The sequence below is a fragment of the Entelurus aequoreus genome, linkage group LG03 (assembly GCF_033978785.1).
Source record: "Entelurus aequoreus isolate RoL-2023_Sb linkage group LG03, RoL_Eaeq_v1.1, whole genome shotgun sequence".
Classification (NCBI taxonomy): Eukaryota; Metazoa; Chordata; class Actinopteri; order Syngnathiformes; family Syngnathidae; genus Entelurus; species Entelurus aequoreus.
Genome location: NC_084733.1, coordinates 58,292,080 through 58,311,953, shown reverse-complemented (window position 1 = coordinate 58,311,953; position 19,874 = coordinate 58,292,080). Strand labels below are relative to the sequence as shown.

The window sequence follows — 19,874 nt, the reverse complement described above, 5'->3', positions numbered from 1 at the left end:
GTCGCAAGAACGATCACTAGCGCCCTCTACCACCAGGAGGCGGGAGTCATTTAATGACTCATATTTGACCCGGCGGAAGTGCCAAGCATGCGCTAATTATTTTGCGAAACGAGTTTGACCCGGCTGTAATTCGAGGCATGCGAATACCATATTCCCGGCGCCAATTCAAGGAAATACGGTAGTTAATATTGTTAACAAGTTAAAGGTGTTTAAAGATAATGCAAGCATGTTTAACACATATAGTTAATATTGTTAACAAGTTAAAGGTGTTTAAAGATAATACAAGCATGTTTAACACATAGTTAATATTGTTAACAAGTTAAAGGTGTTTGAAGATAATACAAGCATGTTTAACACATATAGTTAATATTGTTAACAAGTTAAAGGTGTTTGATGATAATACAAGCATGTTTAACACATAGAGATTCCTTTCTTTCATGAAGACAAGAATATAAGTTGGTGTATTACCTGATTCTGATGACTTGCATTGATAGGAATCAGACAGTGGTGCTGATAATGTCCGTTCAAATGGAGGAGAAAAAAAGTCCTACTTTCTGTCCAATACCACATGAAAGTGGTTGGTTTTTGGCATCTTATTTGTCCAGCTTCCGTACTCCTTTGTATACACTTTACAAGAAATACATTGGCGGAAAACTCCTGTTATGAGAGTAGCGTATGTGTGTGTGTGGCCCTTTAATAGGTGACAGCATGTGAGGTGAGTGACGCCAGTGAGTGGGTGGGTGAGAGAAGAGAGCGAGCGGTAGCGTGAGTGCTGGCGGGGACTAGTTTGTTTTGTGTTGGATTGGCTGTGTGCAAGCAATCAATAAAGCAAGATTTGCAACTAATCGCCGGACTCATCATTCACCCTAAAGTCGTCCGCCGTGGAGACCCACTGCCGGGTAAAGTGAAGGGTGTTGCCCCGAGCATACATCGGCCCTGGAGAAGTGTCTCCCCTGCGCTCTTCGACTACGGTCGGGGAGCAGGAAACAGGAAAGGTGCAACACTCCGTAGCTTGCTAGCTTGTGCACGGCAGCTTTCTGAGACTCTTATTTTGATAGCGCAGGCAGAGCAGAGCTTTTATTGTGAAGGCAGGAACTGTGCAGTCGGTCTTTGGAGTTTTGACGACAGGTACGGCGCCGGAGTCTGTTGAAATAAAAAGTGTTTCTCGCCTTCCTGTCGGTAACTTTTTCTTAATAATGATCTGGCAGCAGCCAGCGTCATCTCAGAAGACCCTCGGGTGCCGTGAATATCAATCAAGTGACGAAAGTGACGTCATAGTGAAGATTTATGATCGCTCATTTTTAGGACTATTTTTTTAATGCCTGGCTGGGGATCGACTGACACACCCTCCGGGATCGACCGGTAGATCGCGATCGACGTAATGAGCACCCCTGCACTAGACTATCCATTGATATGCTGTAGACACAGCACTCTGTGAACAGCCAGCCTTCTTAGCTATTAACTTTTGTGGCTTACATCCTGCAGTCTTCCCCATATTGATCCTAACTGAGACAATTGAAGCAAAGTGAAGCAATTTAATGACAACCTCTGCAGGTGCTTTGAGTTTAGTAGATGAGTAGTGTGTGACACTCAGTTTAAAACATTCATGCCCTGTAAAATTTGGGCTGATGTCTCTACAGTATTAAATTTTTTTGAAATCCGGTTTCCGTGGGTTTTGTGAGCTCTCGGCCCAAATTATGTACAAATAAACAACTAAATACTTGAAATTGTTTAAGTTGTGGGCCCTGAATCTATAATCTATGTAAATTTAACATTTTGAATGGAATTATGGAAATAAGTGCACTTTTCCATGATATTCAAATTTTTTGGAAAGGGTCTGTATGTACAGCTACGCTCTCAACTAACAAGCAGAGTGTTAAGTTCTGTGTCTAGGAGTGACTGTAATGTTCCAAAAAGAAAGTCTGCCTTCTCCAATCAGCCTTTTCCTACAAAGCCATCAAAGAATAGAATGGGCTCTCAGACAATCTAAAAAACAACTCATGTTTTCACAGCCTCTCACAGGCAGTCAAAGACTGGCTTTCAGACCACCAGTCCTGCTCACATTAACACTACCAGGCGGGTATTTGACCATCAGATGATACCCTAGCAGGTGCAGTCTGATGGCCACCAGAGTACCAGTCTAATCGTGTAATATCACCATCTTGTTTATGTATGCAGTACTAATGGGGTATATAGCCATTGGAGGACTTGTGGGCACCATCTAATGGCTACTGCATTGTATGGTGTTATGTGTGTTTTTAATAAAAACTGTTGCACTTTACATACTTCTGCACTTTAAATTTATGCTGCTAAAATACTGTAACTTGACTGCCCACTGATTTGTAACTCTCACTTTCTCTATGTATTGCACTTGTATTTTAAATTGCTTTTCATTATGTAATTTCAATTTTGTTATGTATTTTTAATCCTTTGTAATTTTAATTGTGGATGTTAAATGTGCCATAAAAGGACTACAAATGGAAATTACCATGGTGCTAAATCTGGTGCAGCCATCTTTTTAATATAACTGCACATTGTCCATCAAATAAACAAATACAAACAAACAAACCTTGTGCAACAGTTCTCCAAGGTGTGAACACTCCTTTTCAACTGCTGACTAATGAGCATATTTATTCTGATGCAGTTGTTAACTTTGGAAATTAGAATTTACAGGGTGATTCAGAAAGGTACTTTTTCCAATCTGCTTGATCTAAAAACTAAATAGTTTTTGACCACCACAATTTATTTTCTTGAAGAAATAATATCCGTAATAATAATATTCCATAACATTTACATAGCGCTTTTCAGTACAAAGATGCTTAACATGAACAAAACAGAAGAAAAAAACAAGAGACTTTAAGATGTAAGAAAACAGCTAAAAAAGAAGCAATATACATACTAGCCCCGTTTCCATATGAGTTGGGAAATTGTGTTAGATGTAAATATAAACGGAATACAATGATTTGCAAATACTTTTCAACCCATATTCAATTGAATGCACTACAAAGACAAGATATTTAAACTTTGTTTTTTTTTTTTGCAAATAATAATTAACTTAGAATTTCATGGCTGCAACACGTGCCAAAGTAGTTGGGGAAGGGCATATTCACCACTGTGTTACATCACCTATTCTTTTAACAACACTCAATAAACGATTGGGAACTGAGGAAACTAATTGTTGAAGCTTTGAAAGTGGAATTCTTTCCCATTCTTGTTTTATGTAGAGCTTCAGTCGTTCAACAGTCCGAGGTCTCCGCTGTCGTATTTTACGCTTCATAATGCGCCACACATTTTTTTGATGGGAGACAGGTCTGGACTGCAGGCGGGCCAGGAAAGTACCCGCACTCTTTTTTTTTACGAAGCCACGCTGTTGTAACACGTGCTGAATGTGGCTTGGCATTGTCTTGCTGAAATAAGCAGGGGCGTCCATGAAAAAGACGGCGCTTAGATATGTTGTTCCAAAACCTGTATACCTTTCAGCATTAATGGTGCCTTCACAGATGTGTAAGTTACCCATGCCTTGGGCACTAATGCACCCCATACCATCACAGATGCTGGCTTTTAAACTTTGCGTCGATAACAGTCTGGATGGTTCGCTTCCCCTTTGGTTTGGATGACACGATGTCGAATATTTCCAAAAACAATTTGAAATGTGGACTCGTCAGACCACAGAACGTTTTTCCACTTTGCATCAGTCCATCTTAGGTGATCTCGGGCCCAGAGAAGCCTGCGGCGTTTCTGGATGTTGTTGATAAATGGCTTTCGCTTTGCATAGTAGAGCTTTAACTTGCACTTACAGATGTAGCGACGAACTGTATTTAGTGACAGTGGTTTTCTGAAATGTTCCTGAGCCCATGTGGTGATATCCTTTAGAGATTGATGTCGGTTTTTGATACAGTGCCGTCTGAGGGATCGAAGGTTTGAGTTTGAGTTTGTTTCGAACATGCAAGCATACAACATGATACATCACAATTTCCAGTTTCTCTTTTCAACATGTTCGAAAAGGAGTAGGAAGAAGCAGAGCTTATTTAATCCTACCCCTTTTCTTTACATAACAGTTGCTAAACTTTTTGTTCACTTCCTGTTCACAATTTATTCACAATAAACTCCATAAGTAATCACAATAAAAATAAATAAATAAATAATAGTAATAATTTAATAATAATAATTGGTGAAGTAAGTCATATTTCATATGATGAGATAAGTAAGATTACTTTAAGAATGAATGAATGGATGGATGAAATAAATTGAGAATGTTTGTCATGGTTCTTCTTCTTTGTACTTTGTAAACACTTTAAGTTTGAAGAGTTTCTTGAAGTGGATCATATTAGTACATTGTTTGATTGCTTTGCTTAATCCATTCCATAATTCAATTCCACATACTGATATACTGAAGGTCTTAAGTGTTGTACGTGCATACAAATGTTTTAAATTACGTTTTTCTCTAAGATTATATTTCTCCTCTTTTTTGAGAAGAATTGTTGTATATTCTTGGGTAGCAGGTTATAGTTTGCTTTGTGCATAATTTTAGCTGTTTGCAAATTCACTATGTTGTGGAATTTCAGTATTTTTGATTCAATAAATAAAGGGTTTGTATGTTCTCTATATCCAACATTATGTATTATTCTAACTGATCTTTTTTGTAACACCGTTAGTGAATGAAGAGTACTTTTGTAGTTATTTCCCCATATTTCTACACAGTAGCTCAGATATGGTAACACTAGCGAGCAGTAGAGAATATGAAGTGATTTTTGGTCTAGAACATGTTTTGCTTTATTCATTATTGATGTGTTTCTCGCTACTTTATGTTGTATATTTTTTACGTGAGATTTCCAGTTCAATTTATCATCAATCATTATACCTAGAAATTTAGTTTCATTTACTCTTTCAATTTCTATTCCGTCTATTTGTATTTGTGTTTGACTTTCTCTTCTACTGTTACCAAATAGCATTATTTTAGTTTTACTGAGATTCAACGATAATCTGTTTTTGTCAAAACATCTTTTTAATTTGTTAATTTCTTCTGTTATTATTTGTATTATCTTCTGTGTGTTCTCTCCTGAACAAAACGCTGTTGTATCATCCGCATATAATACTAACTTTAAATCTTTTGTAACTTTACAAATGTCATTTATATAGAGATTGAATAATTTAGGTCCTAGTATTGATCCCTGAGGTACACCACAGGATATATTTAGCGTTGTAGATGTGTGTTCGCCTAGCTTCACGTATTGTTTCCTGTTCGTTAGATAACTTCTTATCCAGTTTAAGACTAACCCTCTGATGCCATATCGTTCTAGTTTTTTTATTAAAATATTGTGATTAATTGTGTCAAATGCTTTAGTTAGATCCATAAAAACCGCTGCCGCACATTTTTTACTATCTATTGCATTAGTAATTTCTTCTGTAATTTCAATTAAAGCCATTGCAGTTGAAACATTAGCTCTGTATCCATATTGGATCTCTTCGAGTATTCTATTTTTATTTATGAAACTCTCTAATCTGTTATTGAACAGTTTTTCAATGAAGGTCACGGTCATTCAATGCTGGTTTCCGGCCATGCCGCTTACGTGGAGTGATTTTTCCAGATTCTCTGAACCTTTTGATGATATTATGGACCGTAGATGTTAAAATCCATAAATTTCTTGCAATTGCCCTTTGAGAAATGTTGTTCTTAAACTGTTTGACTATTTGCTCGCGCAGTTGTGGACAAAGGGGTGTACCTCGCCCCATCCTTTCTTGTGAAAGACTGAGCATTTTTTGGGAAGCTGTTTTTATACCCAATCATGGCACCCACCTGTTCCCAATTAGCCTGCACACCTGTGGGATGTTCCAAATAAGTGTTTGATGAGCATTCCTCAACTTTATCACTATTTATTGCCACCTTTCCCAACTTCTTTGTCACGTGTTGCTGGCATAACATTTTAAAGTTAATGATTATTTGCAAAAAAAAACGTTTATCAGTTTGAACATCAAATATGTTGTCTTTGTAGCATATTCAACTGAATATGGGTTGAAAATGATTTGCAAATCATTGTATTCCGTTTATATTTACATCTAACACAATTTCCCAACTCATATGGAAACGGGGTTTCCATATAAGACAGTTTGAGATAAAGTAAAAACAGTGAGCGATGGCCATTTGAAACGTTTAATTTTATTGGGAAAAAACATCTGACAGACATGACACAAAACTATAAACAACTGGATGAACATCCTCCAAGTCTGGTGGTTCCACATTTTTTGCAAGGGGTTGTAAGAGAATCGCTTTGTTTTGGTATAATAGTTATTGTTGGCAAAATATTGCAGTCTGTGATTTCGTAAACATTAAGCTTTGTTATTGAAGCTTTTTGAACTATTGAACAACTTGCTATTACAGTACATCAAATATGTATTCTTGTTGTCTATTCTGTGCTTTTGTCCTTTTTCAATACCTTATTCAGGTGCACCCAAATGCTGAGCGACCGCAACACCTGCGATTGAAGGTGTACGAGTTTGCGGGGCGCGTTGTGGGGAAGTGCCTCTACGAGTCTGCGTTGGGCGGGGCCTACAAGCAGCTAGTCCGAGCTCGTTTCACACGCTCTTTCTTGGCCCAAATCATTGGCTTAAGGATGAATTACAAGGTACGCATCACAAGGAAGCTTTGCACCTGTATTAGTTGTTTACATGCTGGTTGGCAGCTTGTCTGCGTCATCACTCAAACATCCTCACTGTGCAAAGAAACCTCATTTACACCCGGATGTTAATATATATATTCACATATTCCAGCTCTTTTTTCTGATATTTCAAAAGAGACCCAATCTCCACTGGGAAGACAAACTGTTTATTTAAACTGTCATGTCTTTCCAGTACTTTGAGACGGATGACCAGGAGTTTTACAAGACCAAAGTGTGCTTCATCCTGAACAATGATGTGAGCGAAATGGACCTTGTGTTTGCTGAGGAGAAGTACAGCAAGTCAGGACAGCTGGAAAAGGTGACACTAAATCCCCCCATGGCTCTTTTTTTAGTCAATGACATCTTTTTACAGGAGATAGAAGCACTGAAGCAAAAAAAGAGAAACTATATTACTGTAATCTGCTAAAATCATAGTTATTCCAAAAGATTAGGCATTGAGACGTAACATGATTTGAGGTCACATGAGTTTGTGATCATGTATACAGTTTTGCATGTTATTTGATTATGTATCTGCATATATTTGCAACAAATAGGTATTTATTGTAAGATCATATATATTTTGAATGTATTTTATGCATCAAAGACTGTATTTTTATGGTCGCCCTATATTCAGCATTTAGAGATTTATACATGCAAACCATGCCAAGCCTTCTACCCAAGAGAGGCAGAGCTTTTCTTCCTATCACTCACACACAAGTGACTTGGAGAGACGCAGCCATGACACATAAACCTGCCCTAGAAAAAGTATTTTAAATGTGGGCAAATTAGAAGTTATGCTCAATATGATAATGGTGATCAAAATAGCAGAGCAATCAAATTATACTGATTATTATTTATTTTTTTAACATAAAAGAGCAGAGCACCTGTTACTGGTGTTACATCTCGAGATGGAACATTTCCAACTTTCCTGTCCTTATACCAGCACTGACACAGAAGGAGGGGTCAGAGTAAAATCACCAATTTTCCAAAAATGAATCTTAAAAAAGACGGTCCTCTTATTCTAAGTATTTTAATTTTATATTGGGCTCAATTAATCCTGTATAATTTTGCTTGCGTTAATGGGCCTTAACTGTAATCTGTCCAACACTTATTATTTTGTATTCTGCAGGTGGTGGAGTTGATCTCAGGGGGAGCCCACATTGCTGTTACCAATGAAAACAAAATGCATTACCTCAACCTGCTGGCCCAGTACAGGCTGGCCAGTCAGGTGAGAGATGAGGTGGAACACTTCCTGAAAGGTATGGAAAAAATTGGCCTGCTTGTGTTTTCCTCATGCGTCTGGTCTTAGATCAGAAGGACATATGAACTTAATTAGTGTTGTTTTTTCTGATCAATTGCAGGTTTGAACGAACTGGTTCCAGAAAATCTTCTAGCCATATTTGATGAAAACGAGTTGGAGGTATGTGAAAATCACCCTGAAGTGCTTTTGGTCTTTAAAAGCGTACGCACTCCAGACCATTTGGGCACAATTCCCCTCACTCTTCCTGGCTCCTGCTGGCCTGCATTCAAACTGGTCACACTGCATATGAGCATTATAATAATTTCTCTTGACTTTCTGGACTATTTCCACTGTTATTTGTTGTCATTCTAAATATTAATGTTAATTAATTACTCAGTGTGAAGATCACAATATTTATTGACATGTTCCAGTCTTGTTTGTAGTTCTTTCCTTCTGAATATATATATCTTGCACGGTTGGCGCTGTCATTAATTTAGCACATGAACAGCAATCACATTAATTAAATAAAATGTATTTCTTTATTATGCATACAAACTTACAAATGCCATTTATTTTTTCGAGTCTTTGTATTTTGTTTTTATTTTGAATCATGTCAGTTATCATTAAGAACCTGCATGGAGTGCTCGCAATAAATATTTTGCATGTGCGGGCGCAAAAGACATACCAAGCAATTCAATGCTCTCACAACCAAGAGTACTGTGCTTTGTGTGTACTGTGGGTGTGTACTGTGTGTAGAAAGGTACAATTGTTCTTGCTGAGTATGCATCGTAAAGATAAATATGTGTTTTGATTTTTAGCTGCTGATGTGTGGCACAGGCGATATAAATGTCCAGGACTTCAGGACCCATGCTGTGATAGTCGGAGGATCGTGGCATTTTAGAGAGAAGGTTTGCCGAGGAAATCTACACTGTTGTCAAGTGTCAACTTGAACATCAATATTAAGGTGTGGTCTCTCGCACACAGGTGATGAAGTGGTTTTGGGCGGTGGTGTCCAGCTTCACCCAAGAGGAGTTGGCTCGCCTCCTGCAGTTTACCACCGGCTCTTCCCAGCTGCCTCCTGGAGGATTTAACACCCTTTGCCCCTCTTTTCAGATAATTGCAGCCCCCACACACAGCACCTTACCCACTGCACATACCTGGTCAGTAGAAAACACACTAGTTTGATTCAGTTTGACATGTTTTTCTTCAGTTGCTGTGTTATTTGTAGTTGTCATTAAGGGACAAAGTGAGTGTTATTGAAAATGTTTACTAACTACAGGGTTTCCGCGGGTCATTAAAAAGCAATAAAACTCGTTGACTAGATTTTGCAAAAAATGAAGGCCTTAAATGTCATTAAAAAGCATTAAATTTGTTTTTTTGGAGGCATTACAAAATTCATCCAATTTTTTGTAATTTTTTTTTTTTACATATAAATTATTTTCCTCGATTATTTAACTTTTTTTAATTTTTGGACATGCATGTCAAGCCACACAGGTACACACAAACTTGATGCAGAATGATAGATTTAGACAAGTGTATATCATGTATAGCATTATAGATATACTGCACTCTGAAAATAACACCCATTATCGTAACAGTTGACCACACAATATACAGTATACTTTATAGTGCTGTACAACAGTGTTTCACACAAAGGGACAATTAATCGGCCAAGGCAAATTAATAGGGATGTAACGGTTTTGTAGATACCGCCGTATTACAGTTTCAAAATATTCGCAATAATGCTGTGACAGTATCAAACGAAAACTTCGTGAGTGTAGTTTTACCTAGCACTTTTGCTTTGGCTGGTCTGAAAATAAACTACATCTCCCAGAATCCTCTGTGCAGCGCGGGACTCAATGTGGGGGCATGGAGCGCCGTAAAAAAGAGAGAGAGAGAGGAAGCAGGAAGTGTGTTCCACTTCTTAGTCTGTAAGAGGAATTGTATTTTTCTAAATAACTGTTAGAATTACGTTGCTAACATCAGACAAACCAACCCTGGCAAAAACATAACCTCTGTAATAAAGCACGCCACGTTCATCTGGAGTGTTCCAAGCCAAAACAGGCTCGGTCAATGCGCACCGTGCCGAAGGAATTACCTGCTGCATACATAATAAAATACCATCACCCAGAAAAGATGAAGCCAGCAAAGGTAAAAGTCATTTTGTGAGGTATTTACATTATGAAAAGTAAAAATGTGTATAAACTTTTCTGAAAAATTGCATTTTCCAAACGGATATAAAAATGTCCACTTAGAGGACTGAGAAAGTAAAAGTTGAGAAACAGTGGTTGTTCCCACACATTTCTTTGCACTTAAAAATACTTATTTGTAGTAATAGATATGATTACAACATTTTTGCATTAGTTTGTGTCCAATTTCAGTAAGTGTGTTTAGCCTAAACATTCCTACCCCTTTGTTTACCCACTATGGCATAATACCCACTATGGCATTTAAAAGTTGTTTTTTACATACAGTCATGGCCAAAAATATTGACACCCCTGATTTCTGTCAGATAATGCACAACTTCTCCCATAAAATTGTTAAAATGACTAATTCTTTGGTATTCACATGTTTATTTATTTTGTTTGCATTGGAACAACACAACCCCCCTCACCCCAAAACAAAACAAAACAAAAAACGCCAACACTGATATTATTTTACACGGAACTCCAAAAATGGACTGGACAAAATTATTGGCACCCTCAACTTAATATTTGGTAGCACACCCTTTGGAAGAAATAACTGAAATCAATCGCTTCCTATAACATCAATAAGTTTCTTACATCTTGCTACTGGAATTTTGGACCACTCTTCTTTTGCAAACTGCTTCAGGTCTCTCAGATTTGAAGGGCACCTTCTCCCAACTGCTGTTTTTAGATCTCTCCACAGATGTTCTAAAGGATTTAGATCTGGACTCATTGATGGCCACTTCAGAACTTTGTCTTAAGCCATTTTTGTGTGCTTTTTCTGGAGATGGACTTGTAGCCCTGAGATTGTCCATGCTTTTCCACAATCTTGGTTCTCAAATCTTCTGAGAGTTATTTGCTCTTCTTTCTTTTCTCCATGCTCAGTGTGGTACACACAACATAAAGGTTGACTCAACGTTTCTCCATTTTAACTGGCTGCAAGTGTGATTTCTATATTGCCAGCACCTGTTACTTGCTACAGGTGAGTTTAATTACAAATTAAAGGAGCATCAAATGCTTAGAATACAACTATTTCTTACAATTTTGAAAAGGTGCCAATAATTTTGTCCAGTCCATTTTTGGAGTTCTGTGTAAAAATTGTCCAATGCAAACAAGATAAATAAACATGTGAATACCAAATCATTTGTAATTCCAACAATTTTCTGGGATAAGTGGTGCATTATCTGACAGAAATGCAGGGGTGCCAATATTTTTGGCCATGACTGTATATCACAATAATATGGTACTGTGGCCTTAATACCGTGATAATATCGTACCGTGATATTTAGATATCGTTACATCCATACAAAATAATCATTCATACTCTTGAAACTCATTCTGTTGCACTTGCACTTTTCTTTAAAAAACATTGCAGTTAGTTTTTTTTACTAGCCCATGGTTTATTGTAAAAATAAGATTGGTTATCAATGAGATGTAGCAGCACTCTTTTTCAACTGCAGATAGCACCATCAAACCTCTTTCTATTTAAGTTACGGAAAGAAAAAAAAAGAGAAAAAAAAAAATATATATATATATATATACACAGTTTAAAACAAAGAAAATAAGTCCCGGATTTATCCGCGAGCAAATGTTTTATCACAAATAGGCAGGGCTATATACTGTAATAAAATAGTTGCCAAAATGTGAGGGTGTTTATGATTCATGTTTGCATTAAGTCAAATGTCTGTGGTCCTCTCCTGTCTAGTTTCAACCAGTTGTGCCTCCCCACGTACGACTCCTATGAAGAGCTGCACAAGATGCTGAAATTGGCCATCAGCGAGGGAAGCGAAGGCTTCGGCATGCTCTGACGGCTGCTGCCGTACACCACCATTAGGAGAAGCCAGCCACACTCAAACCAGTGACCTTCCTCAATGCTTCTAACAACCCTGGTGGCGTATCTCCCACACTCCTGCTAAACTCTTGTTAGGATGCAAAGGTGTCACATGAGCCCCGGATGACTGCGCTGGAGTCACACAAACTCATGTATGTATATAAGGCCTGCCCTTTTAAAAAAGAAAGAACCCACAAACTGCAGAAAAAGGTGCGATTTGGTTCTCTTTTGTTTTTGCTGCAACATTAGCTGACTTTTATACTTTTTTTTTATATATACTTTTTACCGCAGTAAGTGGACGTTTATGATGATAAAGCAAGGGCCTTCAGTATTCTTGTACAAACTGAGGAACATTCAAGTGCAGCGGCAGCTTCATGTGCTGCTGCTGCATCTCCTGCACTTTGGCCTTAAACCATCAGGGACTGTTGGTGTTTGTAAATATACTTTTTATTACTTGTACATACTAACGTACACCAAGGAGCATTAGTGCAAAAATGCAAAATATATTACGAGAATGAAGTGAGGTTTTTCCTCCCGTAACATTCTGATTATACTCTCGTGATCCATCCATTTTCTTCCGCTTGTCCCTTACGGGTTCGCGGGGGTGCTGGAGCCTATCTCAGTTGCATTCGGGTGGTAGGTGGGGTACACCCTGGACAAGTCGCCACCTCATGTGATATTTGAAGAAAAAAATATTATGATTCAGATAAGAATAAAGTCTAATGTCTTGAGAATAATATCCAAATATTGACAGATTAAAGTAAGAATTTTTACCCGAGGTCGATGTCTATCGAGTACTATAATAAACCTGAAATCAGTAATGTGTTAATTTGACAAAAAAATGTAATGAAAATAATATTCAAATGTCAAAATATTGCAAAAATGAAGCGTTTAAAAAATTTTTTCCGAAAACAGCAGCTTTTTTAAATTTTAAATATCTGAAAAATAGAGCAGATATATAATATAGTAATGATATTGAAATAGAAAATATAATAAAATAGTCAAATTAAATTTTAGTTAGTTGTACTTAAAGTTGTTAGAAGCAAATTTAATAGTTTATTATGCTCAACATTATTCTTGGAATATTTAGAGGGGAAAAAGCATTCAACAATAATGTTAACTATTACAACAAGTCAAACTTATGACAAAAAGAGAAAAAAAACACCTAAAATGTTGTCTTAAAATTGCTTTTTTTATCTCCCTCATATACTGTAATACAGCATTTAATTCTCTCAAAGGCCTACTGAAATGAAATTGTTTTATTTAAACTGGGATAGCAGATCCATTCTATGTGTCATACTTGATCATTTCGCGATATTGCCATATTTTTGCTGAAAGGATTTAGTAGAGAACATCGACAATAAAGTTGCAACTTTTGGTCGCTGATAAAAAAAGCCTTGCCTGTACCGGAAGTAGCGTGACGTCAACAGTTGAAAGGCTCCTCACATTTCCCCATTGTTTTCAATGCAGCTAGAGCGATTCGGACCGAGAAAGCGACGATTACCCCATTCATTTGAGCGAGGGTGAAAGATTCGTGGATGAGGAACGTTAGAGTGAAGGACTAGAATGCAGTGCAAGACATATCTTTTTTCGGTCTGACCGTAACTTAGGTACAAGCTGGCTCATTGGATTCCACACTCTCTCCTTTTTCTATTGTGGATCACGGATTTGTATTTTAAACCACCTCGGATACTATATCCTCTTGAAAATGAGAGTCGAAAACGCGAAATGGACATTCACAGTGACTTTTATCTCCACGACAATACATCGGCGAAACACTTTAGCTACGGAGCTAACGTGATAGCATCATGCTTAACTGCATATAGAAACAAAATAAATAAACCCCTGACTGAAAGGATAGATAGAAAATCAACAATACTATTAAACGATGGACCTGTAACTACACGTTTAATGCTTTCAAGGCTGGCGAAGGTTAACAATGCTGTTGCTAACGACGCCATTGAAGCTAACTTAGCAACCGGACCTCACAGAGCTATGCTAAAAACATTAGCTATCCACCTACGCCAGCCAGCCCTCATCTGCTCATCAACACCCTTGCTCACCTGCGTTCCAGCGATCGACGGTGCGACGAAGGACTTCACCCGATCACAGATGCGTTCGGCGGCCCGGAGACGGAGGAAGTTAAGGTGAGTTCGGCGGCTAGCGCGTCTGCTATCCACCTCTCAGTCCTCCTGTTTGTGTTGCTGTAGTCCGCCGCTAATACACCGATCCCACCTACAACTTTCTTCTTTGCAGTCTTTATTGTTCATTAAACAAATTGCAAAAGATTCACCAACACAGATGTCCAGAATACTGTGGAATTTTGAGATGAAAACAGAGTTTTTTGTATAGGATTCAATGTGTCCGCATACTTCCCGTTTCAACGATTGACATTACGCGCATACGTCATCATACATTTCAACCGGAAGTTTAGCGGGAAATTTAAAATTGCACTTTATAAGTTAACCCGGCCGTATTGGCATGTGTTGCAATGTTAAGATTTCATCATTGATATATAAACTATCAGACTGCGTGGTCGGTAGTAGTGGGTTTCAGTAGGCCTTTAAAACCTAATTATACTTAATAAATAATTTTGATTGGTCACTCCAGTTACACTTTAGGATCCGTTTTTTGTAACATTACGTCTTATTTGTAAAAGTTATTTTTTGCCCTAGCATATATATATATATATATATATATATAGATATATATATATATACGTATGTTATAAGAATAAAATATTAAATGTCCTAATATTACAGACATAAAAGATTGATTAAAAGTATATATATATCCTATATATATATATACTATAGTATATACCTAGTATATACTAGTAATATACCTAGTATATATATATATATATATATATATATATATATATATATATATATATATATATATATATATATATATATATATATATATATATATATATATATATATATATACTTTTAATGTCCTACTATTACAGACATAAAAGATTGATTGAAAGTATATATATATATATATATATATATATATATATATATATATATATATATATATATATATATATATATATATATATATATATAATAGGATATATATATACTTTTAATCAATATTTTATGTCTGTAATATTAGGACATTTAATGTTTTATTCTTATAACAGTAAAAGTTTATTATTGTGACAATACGATTATTTTCTTGGAATGTTACATATTTAGAAGGTTAACAACCCCTTTCTCTAAATTTTACAATTTATTGTCATCATTGCTGCCCTAATCCTCTTTAGTGCTTGAGGTTTTCATTTTGCTGAGAAGCGATATAATGACTTTATGTGTGTATTTCAGACATGTGTTTTGGTTTTAACTTATTGTGTCTTGAAGTATTTATGTTTAGCCACTATGTTGTGTAACATTTTTTAAGCTTGCCTTACTCATGCTGAGCCTCTGATGTAATCCAAAGGGGCACGCGTGTGAGCGGAGTCTACAGCAGCTAAGTTCTAGAACATTTGTCGTTACCACACGCAAGGCTAACACGGGAAAAGGACTTTTTCCACAAAGTAGGTTTACCTCAGAATATTCTAGGCTACCTATGCATCTTGTGACACAGATGTAGAGAGGGTCTGAGAAAACATGCACATTTAAGTTCATAGTTGCCTCCTCAGTACAGTAGTTATGCTTCTGTTGCACTGAAGCATGTTGTTCATACAAAACCATTGTCTCCTATTTATTTTGATTATATTCTCAGCCAGAATTATTGTTCTCTTTTGTCCTAATTACGGAACCATTCTGTTGTTGAGTTTAAATGTTCCAAATTCTGTTTGTCAAGTAAATTATGAGGATGCTCCCAAATGCACTCAAGGCTCACTGAATGTACTTCAAATTCAGCGGCGTAACAAGCAGGGGATTTAACTCTGGAACTGTTAACAGGGCATGCTGGCTTGTTTGTAAATTTGCAATGTAGGTCAATTAGGAACAAGTTTGAAGTGCTTAAAATTTAACTTAAGCACTATTGCGTTGTGCTGGCAGCACGTATTTATTGTTAACTTTAGTAAGTTAGATAGACTTGTAGAGCAACCCCGTTATATAGAAATAACAGCAAACATGAAAGAGATTTGCATTGTGGGTTGCCTTCTTAATCTTAGTGATTTCCTTTTCTCTAACATAATTTGTAGATTAGAAGGCCCGAGTGACTGTTAGCTGAAATTTAGATTTTGGGATAGAGTTGCCTCTGACATTTAAAAAAATATGATTTTTTTATTTATTATTATTGTTTTTAATGCCTAAGATCTGCCATGCAGTCACTTTGTTAATGGAAATAAAATAAAAACTGATGGACTTAATTCTTTCAAAATATAATGTGTGTCTCTATCCTTACACCAATATGTATGAGTTTACAACATTAATGGGAATATTCTGGATAATTGAAAATTAATCCATCAAATGTCTGTTTAAAAAACAAACAAAAAAAAAAACATGTTGCAGCATAATCATGTTTTTTTCCCCAATATAAAGTCACTATACATTCCTCCATGACATCATTTGTAAAGCTCTGCTAACATGTTTGCACCCAGATTAAGTAAATATTAAGTTAATATATTTTAATCCATCTTTTTTTATAATTAAAAAGAAAAATCATTTATAAAAATTACAAAATAATTCTGATGTGAATTGATAGAACAATTTTTAATTTTATTGGAACTTATTTTTTTTAAATTAAATAGAATTACTAAAATTTTATTTATAATAATATTCTATTTTACTATAAATGAAACATATATTAAAATAGAATAGATGTTTTCGTATATGTTTGAGTGTTTAGTGCGTCTGCCTCACAATACGAAGGTCCTGAGTAGTCGTGAGTTCAATCCCGGCCTCGGGATCTTTCTGTGTGGAGTTTGCATGTCCTCCCCGTGACTGCGTGGGTTCCCTCCGGGTACTCCGGCTTCCTCCCACCTCCAAAGACATGCACCTGGGGATAGGTTGATTGGCAACACTAAATTGACCCTAGTGTGTGAATGTGAGTGTGAATGTTGTCTGTCTGTCTGTGTTGGCCCTGCGATGAAGTGGCGACTTGTCCAGGGTGTACCCTGCCTTCCTCCCGATTGTAGCTGAGATAGGCTCAGCGCCCCCCGCGACCCCGAAGGGAATAAGCGGTAGAAAATGGATGGATGGAAATGAAAAATTCCCAAGTGAAATTGTATACGCTAATTTCCACATTGTATGAAATTACTTGTATAAAATCATTTGCAAGTCATTGTGAGCGTTTGGACCAGGAAAATGCACAATTTGTACAGCAGGGGGCAGTGGGTTCACATGAAAAGAACCACTACCTTTTTTATGCCAAAAAAGAACAACACATACTTAATGAATATACAGAAATAACCCCATTCAAACAAGCATTTCCTGTTGTTGAAGTTCATAATCTGCGATGGAACTGGACAAACGATTACCAGCATGACATTCTTACTATTTTACCTGATCCTGGACAACAAATCATGACTTTAAAGGCCTACTGAAACCCACCACTACTGACCACGCAGTCTGATAGTTTATATATCAATGATGAAATCTTAACATTGCAACACATGCCAATACGGCCGGGTTAGATTAGTAAAGTGCAATTATAAATTTCCCGCGAAATATTCTGCTGAAAACGTCTCGGTATGATGGCGTCTGCGCGTGACGTCACGGATTGTAGCGGACATTTTGGGACACCATTGTGGCCAGCTATTAAGTCGTCTGTTTTCATCGCAAAATTCCACAGTATTCTGGACATCTGTGTTGGTGAATCTTTTGCAATTTGTTTAATGAACCATGGAGACAGCAAAGAAGAAAGCTGTAGGTGGGAAGCGGTGTATTAGCGGCTGGCTGTAGCAACACAAACACGTAGCCGGTGTTTCATTGTTTACATTCCCGAAGGCCTGTGGAGAACTGGGACAACAGACTCTTACCAGGAGGACTTTGAGTTGGATACGCGGTACCGTGAGTACGCAACCAGAATGTTGCCATAAGCATTTTGTTTAATTTGTATGTGTAACGCAGTACGCAGCTGCGGCTTCCAAACATTTGATCGCTTGCCCGTATGTGCATGCCGCTATGTGCATGTCACGTACGTAACTTTGGGGAAATATATGTGCTGTATGAACTTTGGAGAGGTGAACGGTACTTTGGGCTGTGGGATTGAGTGTGTTGTGCGGGTGTTTGATTTGTATTGGCGGGTTATATTGTTATGCGGGATTAATTTGTGGCATATTCAATATAAGCCTGGTTGTGTTGTGGCTAATAGAGTATATATATGTCTTGTGTTTATTTACTGTTTTAGTCATTCCCAGCTGAATATCAGGTCCCACCCGCCTCTCACAGTACCTTCCCTATCTGAATCGCTTCCAATGCCCTCTAGTCCTTCACTTTCACTTTCCTCATCCACAAATCTTTCATCCTCGCTCAAATTAATGGGGAAATCGGCGCTTTCTCTGTCCGAATCACTCTCGCTGCTGGTGGCCATGATTGTAAACAATGTGCAGATGTGAGGAGCTCCACAACCTGTGACGTCACGCTAGTTCCGGTACAGGCCAGGCTTTTTTATCAGCGACCAAAAGTTGCGAACTTTATCGTCAAAGTTCTCTACTAAATCCTTTCAGCAAAAATATGGCAATATCGCAAAATGATCAAGTATGACACATAGAATGGACCTGCTATACCCGTTTAAATAATAAAATCTCATTTCAGTAGGCCTTTAAAATAGCTTTATTTCTAGGAGGTGGACATGCAAGAGCCCCACAGTGTGGTCCAAACAGACAAGATAGGCATCTTGAAGTACTTGGGAGGCAGCGGTCCTCTTTATTTGGTCTTGGCATGTGTGCACCTGTTGACTTGCATAATGGTCCCCGCCTCCGGGAATGCTAGCTAAAGAGGGACTACAAATCAAAGTCATCCTCTAGTAAAACGTATCATGTTGGAGTGCTTTGTGTTTCCCTGAGAAACCTATTGCCAATGTCTGATATGCCATTCCTAAATGATGGGAACACTTTTAATTCTGCAGAAGATGTTCTATTTTGTCCATCATAAATGTGAACATACCTCAATCTTCTTGGTTCCTGTTTGGAGGATTGAGGGCAGTGTTTGCAATTGTTGGATCATCTGAATGTATTTGCTCAATAAAAAAGTCAAAGTGCTTTCATGAGGGACATGTCCATCTTGACTTTCGCTCATTAAAAAATAATTGTCCACAGACACGAGATCTCCATCGGTCACAGGACAACAATGTGTTTGAATAATGTATTTTTCCAGTGGATCTGTCAGTTGGTTTTGTCCGTCTACATGAAAGGAAGAAAAGTTCTGACTCCTTGCATGTGTCTTACATCCAATACGGTGTATACGCCACATGCAATCATCGTCTAAGTCAGGGGTCGGCAACCTTTACCACTCAAAGAGCCATTTTGACAAGTTTCACAAATTAAAGAAAACAATGGGAGCCACAAAACTCTTTTGAAAATTTAAAATGAAATAACACTGCATTCAAAGCTTTTTTTGCTTTGTGCTATGTTTTAACCAGGGGCTCCAGACACACGCTCCGGCCCGCACCTTAATATAAAAATTTAATGTTCGTGCGGCCCGCGAGTTTTAAATGAATGCCGCTTGATAGCGTCATACTTGCCAACCCTCCCAATTTTGCCGGGAGACTCCCGAATTTCAGGGCGTGATGGCACTCCTTTTAGCACCCTCTACAGCCTGCTCAAACAGCGTACCTGCTCGGCCACATGTTGAATGCAGCTTCTGCTTGCACACGTCAGTGACAGCAAGGCATACTTGCTCAACAGCCACACAGCTTACACTGACGGTGACCGTATAAAACAACTTCAACACTGTTACGTTACAAATATGCGCCACACTGTGAACCCACACCAAAAAAGAATGACAAACACATTTCTGGAGAACATCCGCACTGTAACACAACATAAACACAACAAA

The 19,874-nt window shown here is 37.5% G+C and overlaps 1 protein-coding gene across 3 annotated transcripts in view; it reads left to right on the top strand.

Moving 5' to 3' along the window:
* Window positions 1-14,628, top strand: part of arel1 (apoptosis resistant E3 ubiquitin protein ligase 1) — an 82,481-nt gene extending 67,853 nt beyond the window's left edge. For 2 of the 3 annotated variants that reach the window (XM_062042290.1, XM_062042291.1), the window contains exons 16-22: window positions 6,444-6,623; window positions 6,850-6,975; window positions 7,786-7,915; window positions 8,018-8,076; window positions 8,715-8,804; window positions 8,881-9,056; window positions 11,788-14,628. In XM_062042290.1, the coding sequence (XP_061898274.1) occupies window positions 6,444-6,623; window positions 6,850-6,975; window positions 7,786-7,915; window positions 8,018-8,076; window positions 8,715-8,804; window positions 8,881-9,056; window positions 11,788-11,890 (864 nt within the window). In that variant the 3' untranslated portion in view covers window positions 11,891-14,628. The remainder of the gene's footprint in view (window positions 1-6,443; window positions 6,624-6,849; window positions 6,976-7,785; window positions 7,916-8,017; window positions 8,077-8,714; window positions 8,805-8,880; window positions 9,057-11,787) is intronic. The other variant, XM_062042292.1, reaches the window with a different exon arrangement.
* The last annotated feature ends 5,246 nt before the right edge of the window (window positions 14,629-19,874 follow it).